General features: G+C 38.9%; 1 protein-coding gene across 1 annotated transcript; it reads left to right on the top strand.

Moving 5' to 3' along the window:
- Positions 1 to 344: 344 nt before the first annotated feature.
- LOC143869527 (uncharacterized) lies at positions 345 to 2165 on the top strand. The gene has a single exon (XM_077376275.1). The coding sequence runs from the start codon at positions 345 to 347 to the stop codon at positions 2163 to 2165; it is 1821 nt and encodes a 606-aa protein (XP_077232390.1).
- Positions 2166 to 17468: the final 15303 nt, after the last annotated feature.

Genomic DNA, 17468 nt, shown 5'->3' with positions numbered 1-17468 from the left:
ATACCTTTACCATCTTCACCAGAGTTGTCAGGTTCTTTTGAAGTAAACCAGATGGCTGACCCAACCGACCTTCTTTTGAGTATGCAAGAAATGATGAAAAACCTTACCCGAGACATGGCGGGGATGAAAGAGGAGATGACAAACATGAAGACTCAGATAAGTGATAAGGCCTCTGCATCTAGAAGTCCCATACTTCCACCTCCTCATGTAGGCCTGCTATCTCGCCTTTTGAAGTTGATCTAGATGATAACCAATATGCTGCAGAATATTGTGCTCCAAGAGTTGATAGAGAAAAAGAGATGTATGAGAAATTTGAAAAAGAAATGTGTGAAAAATTTGTCAAGATGGCTCAAGAGATGGAGCAGATGAAAGTCCAAGGGCCCAAGAAGTTCGATGTCTCTGAGTTGATAATGTCTTCGACAGTCTCTTTGCCTCCAAACTTTAAAGCTCCTGATTATGATAAATATGACGGAACCGGGTGTCCACGTAATCATATGAGATGGTTTATCATTTTATCCCAGCAGTACGGTCTGAGCCGTGAGCAGATGGCCCAGTTGTTCCCAATCTCTCTGACAGGAATTGCAAAGAAGTGGTTCTTGAGGCTGAAGCCGGAAGAGGTGAGAACCCTGGAAGACATTTCTGAGAAACTGATAGAGCAGTTCTCGATGGAGGAAGGTATTGAGGTCACAAAAAGGGACCTGAAACAGCTGAAGCAAGGTCCTCAGGAGACCTGTACTTACTTTATCAGGCGCTGGAGACGTAAATCTGCCCAGCTAAGCCAGAGAATGTCTGAATCGGAGCAGATAAAGCTAGTTCTGAACAGTTTGTCTCCTCAGTATTTTCATTTCTTGGCACCTCAGCATTATCCGAAGTTTGACCACTTGATCAAGACAGGTACTCAGACTGAAGACGCCATAGCAAAAGGTCTGCGAGCAAAAGTTTCGTCTGAAATTCGTGAGGGTAAAAGGCCTGTAATCCAGCCGAAAGAGGTTCACGCTGTCAGTTACACCAGGACTGCGGCTAGGGTTACTGCAGAGGCTGCAAGGGCACCAAGGAGAGGTACCTTTGACAGAAAGTTCGATCCCCTTCCGTATCCTATAACGATAATACTCAAGAGGCTTATAAAAGATAGAAAGACCCGGCTCCCGGATATTAAACCTCCCTCTAATCCCTTACCAACATTCTGGAAGATGGATCAATACTATGAATATCACAGAGGTCCGGGGCACCTGACTGAAAATTGTTTGGCCTTGAAGCATGCAATCCAGAATATGATTGACAAAGATGAGCTTGCAGTGGAGAGACCAAACGTCACTCCGAATCAACTTCCTAACCATCATGCTATGCCTCCTCCTACTACCAATGCAATTTTTGCTAGTGAGCCTTTGCTTGATCCATCAACCCTCATTTGTGCCATTACCACCGAAAAAACCTATGTGATGAAGTTTGATGAAGGAGAGCTGGAAGCGGTAAAAAAGGAGCGTTATGTAATTTCCTTCGATGACGACGAATTTGCTGAGTCGTCTTCGTCTCAGTCTTGTGTATTTCAGACTGACAGTGCCGGAAATGCAAAGAAAGCTCCGTATGTCCTGAGGGCTGAGGATTTCAAAGAAGCAAAAAGCAGTAAAGCACCATATGTTTTTCGTATGGAAGATGATGAGCTGTTGTTATTAGATGACCAGTGTGATGAGATGCGTCATATGACCCGAGGCGGGCATGTATTCAAACCTCCAGAGCTGAGTGTAGAAAATCCGACAGAGGTTGCAAGAAATGTAGAAAATCCGAGGCAGAATAAGGTCAGCGCAGATGAAGAAGAAGAGAGCTTGTTGAAACTCCTGAAAAAGACTCAGGTTAATATTTCAGTATGGGGTTTACTCATGGCCTCATCCAAGCACAGAAAGTTAGTTCTTCGAGAGCTTAACTCAGCACAGGTTTCAGTTGACACTACTCCTGATGAATTGGTGAGCTTGGTCGCCATGACAAGAATGTCTAAGATCCTATCTTTCACTGATGATGATCTGCCTTTTGAGGGCCGAGACCATACAAAATCTCTAAAAATCACTGTTGTTTGCAATAAAAAAGGTGCAAGAGGTGTTGGTCGACAACGGCTCTGCTTTGAATGTCTGCCCGTTGAGTACTGCAACAACCCTTGGGTTTGGTCCTGAGGAGTTTATCTCATCTGAATAGGGTATTCTAGCGTATGATGGCACTCGCAGGGATGTGATCGGAACCTTGGTAACTGAAATACAGATCGGAGGAGAAGGCTTCGAAATAGAGTTCCAGGTTGTAGATATTAAAGCCTCATTTCTGTTGTTACTTGGCCGCCCCTAGTTGCACAAGTTCGGGGTTGTTCCATCTTCTCTTCATCAAAAACTGAAGTTTCTTCAAAAGAATAGAATGATAACTGTAAAGGGAGATCTAGACCTTGAAATAGGGCTTATTAGTCAGGACCTGACTGTGGGGAAGGCTGAGGACATTAATCTAACTGGGTTTTTGCTAGAGGTGACTGCCATCACCTTTGAGGAAGTTATGAATGAGGAAATTTGTTTCCTAACTAGCATAAACTCAAATGTCGTCAAGATGATTCGCCGACAGGGGTACATACCAAGTGCCGGGCTGGGTAAATATCATCAGGGTTTGACTGAGTTCCCTGAGTTTAAATCCTTCAATGGTCTATTTGGGCTGGGGTACAAACCTACGAAGAAAGAGGTTAAAGAGATGAAACAGCTGATGCTGAAATGGGCTGAATGTCGCCGAAGAGGGTTAGAATTACCGATGGCGCCAATTAATTTGATCATTAATGGCTGGTTCAGGAAAGAGGGTGCAGACTTTCCTTTCTGTGGCTTTGCCGAGACTTGGCTGGATGAGAGTATAGGACAGAGGTTGCCGGGCTTTGAAAATTTCTTTGATCTGGAGTTAGAAGATAAGCAGATAGGTGTGCGGATCACAGAAGCTGAGTCAGAAGTTGATTGGGTAGAACATGTAGAGCCAAGCCTTCTGAGTTCACTGTTTCTTGAAGATTCACAAACTATTGCCGTGATTGATCGGAGGGCCTTGATTACGAACCCTACTCATTTCATCACCTCGGCAGAGGAACCATTGACTAACTGGACCTCTCAGGTCATACCTCAGGTCACTTTTCAGTACATTCGTGTCCCTTCAGAAGAGTCAGTTGTCCGTAAGTATGTGTTAGTCTCTAAGTCTGATTCGGAGTCTGTTTATTCTAACAGTTCTTTGATGCAGGTACTATAAAGGTTGAGTCTCCTGAGGTTGGTGGCGATTCTTCTTCTTTAAGCGAGATCAAGTAAGATGCTGCTTCTATTGTTGAATCAGATTTTCTTTCAGTGCATAGTCCAGAGTCAGTTGACGTTGATGTCGACATATCTTTTGAGTCTGTAAATGTGTTTCAAGAGTATACTGTAAAGCCCGATTTCGATAATTCATCATTTGATGTACTTGATTCAACATTCAATGAAATAAAGGATTCTTCTTATGAGTACATTCCTGTCTCTACTTTTGTTTCTAATGTTTCTGCTTCAAAATCTGATAATATTAATAATAACAATCAAGACTCCCCATCTGACGAGGATGCCGACGACACTCCCCCTGAAATCAGACACATGATTCAACAGGATGAGAGTCGCCGAGCAAAACCACTCGAAGAGGAAATTGAAACTGTGAATATTGGTGATGAAACCTTGATTCGGGAGATTCGAATTGGCAAAATTTTATCTCCTGAAGAACGCGAGGAATTAATCACCCTACTTAAAGAGTTCAAGGAGGTTTTTGCTTGGTCATACGATGACATGCTAGGATTAAGTGAGGAAATTGTTCAGCATCGCTTACCCTTTGATCCCTGGTATTAAGCCAAAGAAGCAAAAACTCCGAAAACTCAAAACTGAATGGGAGTTGAAAGTTTATGAAGAAGTAAAGAAATTGTTAGAAGTAAAATTTATCCAAGTGGTTGAATATCCTGAATGGCTTGCAAACATTGTACCGGTGCCCAAAAAAGGACGGGAAAGTTTGAATGTGTGTCGATTTTCGAGACCTAAACAAGGCAAGTCCTAAAGATGACTTTCCTCTTCCAAACATTGATCTCCTGGTTGATAATACAGCTGGGCATGCTCTTTTATCCTTAATGGATGGGTTCTCAGGCTACAATCAGATTAAGATGGCACCCGAGGACACGATGAAAACAACGTTCATTACTCAGTGGGGTACTTACTGCTACAGGGTGATGCCGTTTGGTTTGAAAAATGCTGGTGCTACATATCAGAGGGCTGCTACAACTCTTTTACATTATATGATCCATAAAGAGGTCGAGGTATATGTCGATGACATGATTATAAAAGGCAAGACTCGACCTGAGCATACAATTGCATTAAGAAAATTCTTTGAAAGAATCAGAAAGTATCAGCTTCGCCTAAATCCGAGTAAGTGCGTCTTTGGTGTTACATCAGGAAAGCTCTTAGGGTTTATGGTCAGCGAAAGAGGGATCGAAGTGGACCCACAAAAGATCAAGGGGATTCAAGAAATACGGCCGCCGAAGACAGAAAGGCAGATCCGAGGTTTCCTTGGCAAATTTCAGTATCTGAGACGGTTCATAGCACATCTAACGATGACGTGTGAACCCATTTTCAAGCTTCTGAAGAAGAATTCATCGAAGAAGTGGAATGAAGAATGTTAGGAGGCTTTTGAAAAGGTTAACCAGTGCCTATCCTTGCCACATGTTCTATCACCTGTCATTCCAGGCCAGCCATTGTTGTTATACTTGTCTATCACGGATACAGCGATGGGTTGCATGCTTGCTCAGCAAGATCCTGAGTCTAAAAGGGAGAGGCCTATTTACTACATCAGCAAGAAGATGCTAGAATATGAATTAAAGTACACAGTTTTGGAAAAGACATGTTTAGCATTAAGTTTGGGCTACCCAAAGGCTTAGACATTATCTGCTGTCAAACAAGGTTCTTTTGCTATCACGGATGGATCCGTTAAAGTACTTGTTTGAGAAACCTGCCCTTACAGGAAGGACTGCAAGGTGGTTGTTGTTGTTATCTGAGTTCGACATCACCTATGTCACTCAAAAATCAGTTAAGGGGCGTATCGTTGCTGAGCATTTGGCTGATGCACCTATTGAAGAAAATGCTTTCTTGAAGACAGATTTTCCAGATGAAGAGATAATGGATGTTGAAGAAGAGACTTCGAGTACTAAGTGGCTTATGTACTTTGATGGAGCTGTCAACAATCGAGGACAGGGAGTAGGAGCTGTGCTTATATCTCCTTGGAAAGAGTATATTCTTGTTTCTATCAAGCCGCAGTTTGAGTGCACCAACAATATGGCAGAATATGAAGCTTGCATCGCCGGGTTAGAGGCAGCCTTAGATTTGCAGATTCAGGATATTGATGTGTTTGGGGATTCTATCTTGATCATTTGCCAGATTAATGGGCAATGGAAAACTTGAGAAGATAAATTGATCCCTTATAACACTTATTTAGAATCTTTGGTCAGAAAGTTTAAGCACATCACATTCACTCACTTGTCCAAGACCAGAAATCATTTTGCTGACGCTTTGGCTACCTTGGCCTCAATGTTAGACATTTCTGTATCAATGGAGGTTCAGCCGTTAGTTGTTAGATTTCAGTGGGCTCCTTCACATGTGAATGCTATAGAGATTTCAGCCAGATGTCCAGATGGGAAGCCGTGGTATACAAATATCAAGAATCTTATTGCTGGTAAAGGGCATCCTCCAGAAGCTTCAAGCAAAGAGAGGAAGACTCTTCAGAAGTTGGCTGCCAACTTTATTATTTGTGTTGAAGAGCTGTACAGAGAGGTCATCTGATGGCATATTACTCCTGTGCGTAGAAGAAGACAAAGCCGCAGAGCTTATTGAGCAGACTCATGAGGGAGTTTGTAGACCTCATATGAATGGAAAAATGTTGTCAAGAAAGAATTTGAGACTTGGATTCTATTGGCCCACAATGGAAGCAGACTACTTCGCATTTGTGAAGAAATGCCATAATTGTCAAGTCTATGCAAATCTTATCCATGTTCCTCCTTTGGAATTACACTCTTTGACTTCGCCGTGGCCGTTTTCAGTCTGGGGAATTGATATAATTGGGAAGGTTTATCTAAGATCTTCAAGCGGGCATGAGTACATTCTGGTCGCAATTGACTATTTTACGAAATGAATTGAAGCCGCTTCATATGCTTCCTTAACTTCGAACATCGTTGCGAAGTTCATCTGTGATAACATTATTTGCAGATATGGAGTGTCTCATGAGATGATTTCAGATAATGGGTCGCATTTCAAGAAAGAGGTGTTACACCTGTGTGTAGAATTCAAGATAAAGCATCACAAGTCATCTCCTTACAGACCTCAAACAAACAGGGCTGTAGAGGCGGCAAATAAGAATATTAAAGTCATTATTAGCAAGATGACTGAGACTTATAAGAATTGGTCGAATAAACTTCCATTTGCCTTATGGGCTTGTCGGACATCGATCAGATCTTCAACAGGTGTAACTCCGTACTCTTTAGTGTACGGAATGGAAGCAGTTCTCCCTGTTGAGCTGAGAATCCCCTCTTTGAGAGTGATGATGGAAGCTGACTTACCAGAGTCTGAGTGGGCTAGAGCCAGACATGATGAGCTGCAGATGATAGATGAGAAGAGGTTGAGAGCCTTGTACCATATCTAGGGATATCAGAGACGAATCGAGAGAGCTTTCAACAAGAAAGTCCGTGTTTGAGATTTGAAGCCTGGAGATCTTGTTTTGAAGTCCTACAGGGCACCGGTGTTTGATCCGAGAGGTAAATTCAGGCCAAACTGGTCTGGTCCTTATATTGTCGATGAAGTCCTGCCTGGAAAAGCCGTAAGACTCCTCAATGAAAATGGAGAAAAATTAAATGAACCTACAAACCTGGATCAGTTAAAAAATATTATGCTTAAATACATTTGAAGGCCGTCTTTGATTGACCTGAGCTTTGAGCCAACAACCTAAATGTTTTAAACCGTTTTGCAAACTCTTTGGGCCTATAAAACAACTTGATTTCTTTGATGAACCCAAACTAGGGGCATTATATATATATATATATATATATATATATATATATATATATATATATATAGAGGAAAATGATTGTGAGCTTGAAGCTTATATGAGCTTGAGGGCCCAAACACATGGGTCCAACATTTTTTGTTGTGATCCAAACCATTCATTTACATGGGCCCATCATAGATAGGGTGTGTACCAAAAATCAGCTCCATTGGATCATCCTAACAACTCCAAAAGCGAAGGGCAAAAATGGGCAGATTTGTGCCAAACAGTGTCTGTCCATTTTACCCTCCACTTTTGGATGGGTTAGGATGATCCTATGGAGCTGATTTTTTGTACACACCCTATGTATGTAAGGACCTTTCAAATGAATGTTTTGGATCATCCTAACAATGTGGGCTCACATGTGTTTGGGCCCTCAAGCTCATATAAGCTATATGAGCTTCAAGCTCACAATCATTTTCCTCATATATATATATATAAAAGGAGTAGTTTGAACTACGTTATGACCTGATCCCTTTTTAAGTGTACGTAGTTAGCCTGATTAATTCAGGTTCGGTCACATCTTTTGTAACATTTAAAAAAAAAAAATCCTTGAAACAAATGGGCGAACTACGCGGACCTGATTCCCGTTTTCTTCAGGGATACGTAGGTAGTCTGGAGGGTCCACATTAGGGTTTAGCCTTTTTGAACCTAAGCCTACCTGAAAGTCCTTCTGGTGTATTTAGGCCCAAGTTTGCTGAGAAACAAAAAAAAGAAGGAAAAAATGATGGAGTCTTAGACCTGTTAGACTGAAAACCCGCAAGGGCGGTCTAAGCAAAAGTTAGGGTCATTCACCCGCTAAGCTGAAAATTCGAAAGGGCGGCTTAGGCAAAAATTAGGGTGCTGAGGCTGCTGAATGGAAAATCTGCTAGAGCAGATAGTCCAGGCAAAACTTAAGGCATGCGGTCCGCTAAATTGAAAACCCAAAAAGGGCGATTTAGTCATGGCAAAGACTTCACGAAGGACAGAGCTTTCTGGAAGCCAATTAAACTTTTGTTTTCTCTTTGGTTCTTCTTTAATATCTGAGTAAGGGCCATCAGAGCTTATTTCGCTACTCTTTCAGTTAGGAAGATTGAGACTAAGTAATCTGAAGGGATAGTAACCATGACGGAGATCTTGAAAAGAGGTTGAAACATCTTTCAACATGGTATTTAAAAGACTCTAAGAGTGGTGGACCTTTAACCATTTTAAAATGTTTATCAGTTTAAGAAGCAGATTCAGTCTCTTTTAGAGTCTTGTATAAAACTCGTCAAAGTCTTTGGTCATTGTCTGTCAAAGTCAGTCTGTTGTAGATTCAAAGTCAATTTTCAGAGTCCTATTTAGTCAGTATTCCTCCCAAAGCCGGGGTGATAAAGACTCAGAGACTCAAAGAAGCGGAGAACTTGTGATTCCTGTGGATAATGTAAAGCAGAGCAGTGTTCAGATGTCGACAAGCTTTTGGCTCAGTTCCAGTATCAATAAAAGGCAGAGATGAGAGAATTTTGAATAGAACAAGTTTCTTGTACGTGTGAAAAGCCTTGTAAACCCAAGTGTTCAGGAGAAAAATCTATTGTAATTTCAAGTGTGCAGTAATAAAAGCCTTTGGTCCATTCATTTTGTGTTGCTCTCTAATGAATTTTGTCATGGAAGTAATCATACTAGGGGCATCTTTTATGACTTATGTCATAAAAGATGTCAAGTAATCATTGATACTTGAGATAAATATTTTCATAAAATAGAGACTAGAGAAGTTCGAACACTCTTTATATTGAGCTTCTTAGTCAAGGTATTCTCCTTTGGAGTTGAATTTATTTGAAAAATCTTTATCTCAGCGGAGTCTCGAATTCACTCCAGCGATTTTCAAATTTTGGTCGAATGCTTTGCATCTTTCAAAAGGTTTGACCCTCGAAAACTCTTTCAAGTTACTTGAGTCCGGCAAATTTTGGTCGAATGCTTTGCATCTTTCAAAAGGTTTGACCCTCGAAAACTCTTTCAAGTTACTTGAGTCCGGTCTTTGACCAAAATCGTGCATCTCAGTTACTCTTTGCGAAGAGATGACTGGTTCATCAGTGAAATCATTAAGAGTTGATCTCTTCTTTCAGTCATTTTGAGTTTCTCAGCTTCCTGTTGTTTTGAAAGTTTTTAATAAAGAAGAAATGGACAGATTCCATATTCCGCGGTCTAACCTTTTCTTTCGCCGTTTTAAAGATTTTAATAAGGTAAGGAATTACTAGGCTTCGTGTTACATGGCCCAATCCTTCGTTTGTTTTGAAAAGGAGGTCTTTAATAGAGTAAGAAATTGCCGGATTTAGTGTTACACTATCTGGTTGTGTTTTTCAATCTTCGTTTTGAAAGAGGTTTTTAATAAAAGAAATTATCGAACCTGTGTTACACGGTTTGGTCTTTTTGAAAGATTTTAACAAAGATAGAAATTACCGAACCTGTGTTACACGGTTTGGTCTTTTTGAAAAGTTTTTAACAGAGTTGGAAATTATCAAACCTGTGTTACACGGTTTGGTCTTTTCAAATGATTTTAATAGAGATATAAATTACCGAACCTGTGTTACACGGTTTGGTCTTTTTGAAAGGTTTTTAATGGAGGAGCTCGCTGAACCTGTGTTACACGGTTTGGAATTTTCTTCGATCTTTTTTAGGGTTGTAATAAGGAAAATATTTCCGATCCTGTGTTACACGGATTGGTCTTTTCTTCCTTCGCCCGGGTATTTAGTACCCTGATGATTAGTAGTTCAATGTGAAGTAGTGACTTGCCTAATCATCGTTCCGCAATGTGCAGCTTCCTAACAAGTTAGGAGTCATGTGTATCTGCGAAGAGGTTTGTGTGGGACTGTTTAGCAGGACATACAAATCTGGGTTTATGTGGAACTGTTTAACGGAACCGCGTAATCCAGAGTGATTCGCTACCTTGAAAGAGAGGAGTCAGAGTTACTCGGATAGTTAAACAGATGTATTTTCATCAATGATCAGTATATCTATCGCCTGGCTTGAGACTTAGTTTCGCCTCGGTATTAGATGCTTGAGTTTGGCTCAAATATTCGAGTACCCTAATAAATGGTCGAGTAAGTTTTGGACTGATCGACATGATGTATAAAAAAAAAATTTAACTCTTTGAGTGTTTGGTTTTGAACTTATTTTGGACGAGTTCCAATACAGTGGTCTTTGGCCTATTTGACAGTTAAAAAAAAAAAACTCTTTAAGTGTTTGGGTGAATTTGTTTTGAATGGGTTTTAATACACTGGTCCTTGGCCTATTTGGCAGATATGAAGTAAAACTCTTAGTGTTTGGATTTGTACTTGTCTTAGACAAGTTACAATGTGGTTTCTAAAATGAAAATGAATGAAGTAAAACTCTTTGAGTGTTTGGATTTGTGCTTGTTTTAGACAAGTCGCAATGTGGTTTCTAAAAGATGAGAGCTCTTCGAGCGATTGAAGTGATTGGTTTGTTTGTTTGGTTTGTGCTATTTGAGCAATTGTTGTGTTTACTTTGTGTCTAGCCTGATTAAAAAACAAAAAGAGTGTGTTTGTATTTTATGATTGCTTGAGAATCTTTGTGGATTGGTTTAGAAAGTTTAGTCATGGGTATTAGAGAGAGGCTATCTCTTTGAGGTGTCATGGTTGCCATGTCAAGAGTCAGTGAGAGGCCATCTCCTTATTTGCTTTCGAATTTTAAGTCTTGTTGTCAAGTCTTTTGATGTTTTGCTTTTGCGAATATTATTTTTAGAATTAAAAACCCAAAAATTTGTTTTGCTTTCGGGTCAGCCAAAATGTGTTGTCTGTTCAACTTTGGCATTTGCGCGTTGCACATGCTATGCCAAAGAGGGGCATCTGTAGACACCTCATTTGACCGGACCCAAGTTCGCGTTGCTTGTGCAAAACCTCGTTAAATCAGTTAGTTAAGACTCCGAATTTACCCCCAAGGTAGATTAGGGTCCCAGGATAGTCCCTGCAAAGTTTCGCTCAAATACGTTAAGGTTTGCATAGCAAGCGAGTGGGATATGATAGAGGGTATTGTAAAAGAGTACAAGAAGAAGGGGGATCAATTAGTCGAATCAGGGGTGCCCTGAGTGTGTATAAATTAGTGTAATAAATCAAGGCGAGGGCTGTCCATGGAAAAAAAGAGGCAAATATGTCATTTCTTATAAAAAGGGGGGTGTATCAGCCCGTTTTTATCGCGGCATATTCGCTCGCTCATAAAAAAATCGTGTGCCCATCAAATTGGTGGGTGCCAATATCAGCCATCGATGTTTGATATATATGTATAAAACCGAAGAAAATCAGAGGAGGGAGGAGCTCATTTTCATTTTCGCTGAGAGAGAAAGAGAGAGAGAGAGAGAGAGAGAGAGAGAGAGAGAGAGTGAAGGAAATTTGGGGGAAATCCTTTGCTTGTCTTTCTCCGGCAATTATCAGACCGGTGTATTTCTATCATTTTCTCTCTAGTTTTTTCTTTCTTTCTTTCCTTCAAGCTGCTGATCTCTTATTGTCTCCCCATTTAGAGCCCTAATTTTACTTCTCTTTTCAAATACAACTGTGGATCTGCTGTTCTAACCTTTGATTTGATGTTTTAAGCCCTAGTTTCGATCATTTTCTTAATTGAGATCCAGATCGAGCGACCACTGTTTCAGATTTGGTCATTTACTTTGTAAATTCGATTATTTTCAGTTTGGATCTTATCTTTTTTTTTATATATCTTCTGGTTCTGGCCTCTGCAAATCTGAGATCCAAGCCATTTTTCAGAGATCTGTAGCTACGCTTTGAAGATCCGAGCTTAATACATCATTTTCTAACATTTTTTTTTTAAAAATCCGATCGTTATTTCTTGATTTTCTCTCATAATTTCACAATTTCCGGCAAGAATCACGAGTTCTGGCAATTTCTGCAAATTCCATCGACTCATTTTGATCCGGTCATCACCTAGATAGGAATAACCTCCATTGTCTAACCTTGCTAAGTTTCAGGTAATTTGCTATCTCTCTTTGTTCAATTCATAGCTGTATGGAGATTTTGTATGTCATGATAATAATGGACCTGCAATTCGTTTTTATTCTGTCGGATGTGTGAATTTCAGTTCTAATTTTGTCGGATCTAATGGTTATAGTTTAATCAGGTGATTTTTCACTTTGTTCTCCATTTAATATTTGTTTTTCTTAAGCAGCTATGTGTAAAAAGGAAGTTGATGAAAAGCTAAATTGCTGAACATGTATTTTCTAGTGATTTTGATATGTTATACTATGCACATCTGAACATAAAAAGAAAAGAAAAGAAGAAGTAAAATCATGTTAATTTTCCATTTTGACATCAGTTGCGTTGATTGTGGTTTAAAGGATAATTTATTGGAGTTACAATATACTAGTTCTCATAATCTTTGCAAGATCAATATCCTAGATTTTTTTTTATGTTCTGTTTTGAAAGAAAATTGAATCCAAGGTTATTTCCAAATCTTAGTTTTTGTCTTACCTCCTTGAATTACAATTTTCGTGAATTTTAAAATAAAAAGAAGTGATTAAAGAGTATGGAAATGCTTTGTTGTAAATTTCATTCTAGTTGAAATCTATTTGTACAATGAATTTAGAAATGGAGTAATGAAATGCTAGAATATGGATTTGATGTTGTGCATGTACATGAACTAATGTTAAAATTTGACGCTTTATTGGTTGATACCCATGAACTTTGGGTTTTAGTGAATACCATAGTCAAAGGTTGAAAGGGTATCACTTCTAGCAATAAAATTTAATGTCTAGAATTTCAGTTTAGGATTGGCATTTCCGAAGCAAAATCAAGTATGCATGCTGCCTGATATAATGCCTCAAAGACAATTGTCGTTTGCAAATATTCTTATATGGCTTATGTTTGATTGATTGTTTCTATTCATGAGCCGCTTCTATAAGTGAGTTCAATTTTATTAACGGGCAGGCTACAAGTGATTTTTTTTAGGCTGTATTGCATTATTACAGTTGTGTTAAAGGAGCTTTCTTTGAATGTGCATATTGGTATTATTTGGAATGTTTTCTTATGAAAGATTTCAGTGGGAAAATGAGCACTTTAAGCTTGCTTCAATTCATTTTGACTCCATTATCTTACAGCTCAGGTTTAGACTGAAATAACAGTGTTGTTCTGTGATGTTATATCTATCATTGTTTGGTTATTATAAGAAAGGATACACTTACATTCTCTCATTTGTATAGTTGGATCCTCTCATATAGTCCTCGTCTTGTTGAAATTCTTCCAAGAGTTGTACTAGTCATTGGATATCCAAGCCCGTTTTGTTCGAACTAAATGCATTCATCAATTGCTCAGCATGAATCATGATTTTTCCTTCATATACTTTTCATTGGTAAACTAATTTGGGGTTTTCATTTGATTGCTTGCTTGAATAGTTTTATATTTGGAATGGCAACATGACTATAAATCTTTTATCTTGGGTTTGTCTTGGTGTGTGCTTAAATAAACTATGATCACAGTTAGATTGGCTAATGTCGCATGCTACATGATATCCTTATTATAAGGTCAAACATGTTTTACTCTGCCTTTCTTATAACATAATTAAGAAGAAGTAATGGATGGAGGTGTAGAGGGTTTGTAAGCCCAATGGTTTCCACCGTGGCATTCCCATCTTATTTTGATGATTCCAATACACAAGTGATTTATGATCACTAATGTGTTTGATTGTCTAAGTTGTAGATCACATTGGTGCTAAGACAACATTGCTTGGATTGAGGCCAAGAAGATCTCATTGGACCACATCATGAAGGCCAAAGACATCGAAGTCCAAGACAAATGAAGACTTGAAGAATCCATTGAAGATCAAAGTCATATTTGAATGTATAAGATCCAATCTTAGTTTTAGATTTTAAGAGGCATAATTAAGTTAATCTCACACACCCTAAATGTATAAGAGATTGTCCTTGTGGTGTTCCAACAATGTGGAACCCTCATAACAATCCTAACTTGGTGTAAAGTTGGAAGCCCAAAAACAAGAAGTGAAAATCTGCTTGACATAGGCTTCTCGGAACTCCGAGAGATTCCTCGGAGCTCCGAGAAATGGTCCAGTAACATTTTTCTCACTTCTGTTTGTATTCCCGGAACTCCGAGATTTTTTCTCGGAACTCCGAGAACACTATAACGGCCGAATTTTTAGCCGTTGGGAATTTTTCAGGAATTACCACAATGCCACTCAACGGTCATATTTTGGTTTTTCTATATATATGGGCATTCTAAACTTCAAGACAAGAAATCCTAACACTCTAAAATTTTACTTGAATATTCAAAGAGTGAATCAAACTTGTTTATGCCTCTCATCCTCTAAGATTAGGATTTGGATCATAGGCTCAATTTGTACATCTTCTACAATTTGTAATCCCTTGTGAGGGATTATTTTTTGTTCTTTCTTTCTTATCAAGAACTTTGTATTGGGCGAGTGTTCGGAGAAGCGTAGCCCACTCTCCGTGGTGAAGATCGCCACCAAGGTTAAAGGCGGTTGGAATTGTAATCGGCATTGATCTTCGCCGAAGTTAAGAAGATCACATAGTGAAGCCATCAACGGGTTTGGTTGGTGGAGTGGACTAGGCCTCGCGTTTTGAGGACCGAACCACTTTAAATCACGGGTGCACTTTCTCTTAAACTCTTGCTCTTTGTTTGCATTTGTACCTTTAGATTTAACTTGTGTGCTTGAATTTCATCTTGATCTCTTAATCTTCTAAATTTGGGTTTGAGTTTTAAAAAGGTTAAAACTTGTTAGCAACCTAAATTTCACCTCCTCATTTGTTGCCAATTCGGGACCACCCTTGGATTTTCACTTGGTATCAGAGCAAAGGCTCTTATAAGATTTTCTTTTCTATAAATCTTTGGTAAATTTTTCTTTAAAAATTTCAAACAAGGGAAAGATCATAAGATCTTTGGCAACTTTCTATTTTATGAAATAGCAAACACAAATGGAACCGGACTTCCGGAGGGCCATTCCACAACTAGACCTCCCTTCTTTGATGGGTCCAATTATGGACATTGGAAGACAAGGATGCGCATCTATCTTCTTTCGATAGATGTGGAGCTTTGGCACATTGTTGAAAATGGATACATATTGCCTTCCAAACCATTTGAAGAATGGAATGTCGTAGAGAAAAGGCATGCAAATTTAAATTACAAAGCTATAAATTCTTTGTTTTGCGCCCTATCTACGGAGGAGTTTAATCGAGTAGCTCTTTTCGATTCCGCCAAGGTTATTTGGGATACACTTGCCGTTACCCATGAGGGAACATCACAAGTCAAGGATTCCAAAATAAACTTGTTAAAGAGCAAATATGAAATGTTTAGAATGAGTCAAAATGAAAGCATTTCCGAAATGTATACCTGTTTTTCTAAAATTTCTAATGAACTAACTAATCTTGGTAAATCTTATCCTACTGATGAGCTTGTGAGTAAGTTGCTTAGGTCACTTCCTCCACATTGGGATCCAAAAGTCACCGCCATACAAGAATCAAAGGATCTCAAGGCGCTAACTATGGAAGAGCTCGTAGGATCTCTCATCACCCATGAGATGCTCCTCACTAGCCGACAAGAGGAGAAGAAGCCAAAAGAGAAGGAAAAAGAAAGTTGTTCTCTAGCTCTAAAAGTCTCCAAGATAAAAGCGGACTCATCATCCTCAAGTGAGGCGGATAGTGATGAAGAAGAAGCTTTAAAAAAATTTAAAAGCTTATGGAGAAAGAAACATAAAAAGGATAAAAAGAAGAAGAAAGAAGAAAGCGATGTTGAGGGAGTTATAAGATGCTACAATTGCAAGAAGACCGGACACAAAAGACCGGATTGTCCACTTCTCAAGTCATCTTCCTCAAAATACAAGGGAAAGAAGGATTGGAAGAAGCATAAGGCTCTTGCCGCCGGCTGGGATGCGTTAAGCACGTCGGGCAAGAGTTCAAGCGAAGGGGAAGATAAAAAAGATGATCTTTGCCTCATGGCACTCTCCCATGAAGTTGAGGTAAATTCTAACCCCTCTTGTTATTCATCAAGTAGTGATAGTGAAAAAATATCTTATGATGAATTATGCTCAACCTTGCATTCTCAAATTTCTAAAACTAAAGTTCAAAAGAAATCTATTTCAAAATTAGAAAATGAACTTAATTTTTTGATAAATGAATCTTCTTCCAAATCTCAAGCTAAACTTGAAAATTTTAAACTTGAGATTGAAACCCTTAAGGGCATTTTGGATGATAAAACTTGCCAATTAGCATAATTTCAAAATATGGCAAGCTCTTCCAAATCTTATGAAGATGAATTTAATGATTCTTTAAATCAAATAACACATCTTCATAATGAAAATGAAAGGTTAAGATTATGTCTCCATGGATTCTTAAATGGTGACAAAATTATTGACATAATCTTAAAGAAGACTAGTCAAAGACCTAAACATGCATATGATAGGACTAGCGTATCTAAACCTCATGTTAGATGCCATTATTGTGGAATAAATGGTCATTACCAATTCCAATGTGCATCTAAGATTAGGAATAGCGGTGGATCCAAGAAAGATTGGGTTCCCAAAGCCCCCATATGATTATCTTCATATGTGCTTAGATTAGGGGCTTTTGCTCTAAAATTGAATATCTTTCTATGGATAATTAAAATATCCCCTCTTATGTTGAATAAAAATTCTAAATAGGGGGAGTTCTAGGTTTGTTTTTTTCCTTGAAAAAGGAGGAGCCTTAAATTGAATATTTCATCCCTTTATTTTTCTTTTACCCCAATCTTTTTATTGATGCCAAAGGGGGAGATAATTCTAGTGTCAGAAAAATATGTATGCTTTTATTGAAAAATCTCTTGTGCTTGTCATCATCAAAAAGGGGGAGATTGTAAGCCCAATGGTTTCCACCGTGGCATTCCCATCTTATTTTGATGATTCCAATACACAAGTGATTTATGATCACTAATGTGTTTGATTGTCTAAGTTGTAGATCACATTGGTGCTAAGACAACATTGCTTTGATTGAGGCCAAGAAGATCTCATTGGACCACATCATGAAGGCCAAAGACATCGAAGTCCAAGACAAATGAAGACTTGAAGAATCCATTGAAGATCAAAGTCATATTTGAATGTATAAGATCCAATCTTAGTTTTAGATTTTAAGAGGCATAATTAAGTTAATCTCACACACCCTAAATGTATAAGAGATTGTCCTTGTGGTGTTCCAACAATGTGGAACCCTCATAACAATCCTAACTTGGTGTAAAGTTGGAAGCCCAAAAACAAGAAGTGAAAATCTGCTTGACATAGGCTTCTCGGAACTCCGAGAGAATTCTCGGAGCTCCGAGCTCGGAACTCCGAGAGATTCCTTGGAGCTCCGAGAAATGGTCCAGTAACATTTTTCTCACTTCTGGTTGTATTCCCGG

The sequence above is a fragment of the Tasmannia lanceolata genome, unplaced genomic scaffold (genome assembly GCF_043159265.1).
Source record: "Tasmannia lanceolata isolate RefF3 unplaced genomic scaffold, GAP_Taslan_0.1 ptg000003l, whole genome shotgun sequence".
Taxonomy (NCBI): Eukaryota; Viridiplantae; Streptophyta; class Magnoliopsida; order Canellales; family Winteraceae; genus Tasmannia; species Tasmannia lanceolata.
Note: the sequence above shows the minus strand (reverse complement) of the source record. Positions and strands in the feature narration are given on the sequence as shown.

Coding starts and splice junctions, on each gene's coding strand:
- LOC143869527 (XM_077376275.1), top strand. CDS start 345: ATGGCTCAAGAGATGGAGCAGATGAAAGTCCAAGGGCCCAAGAAGTTC.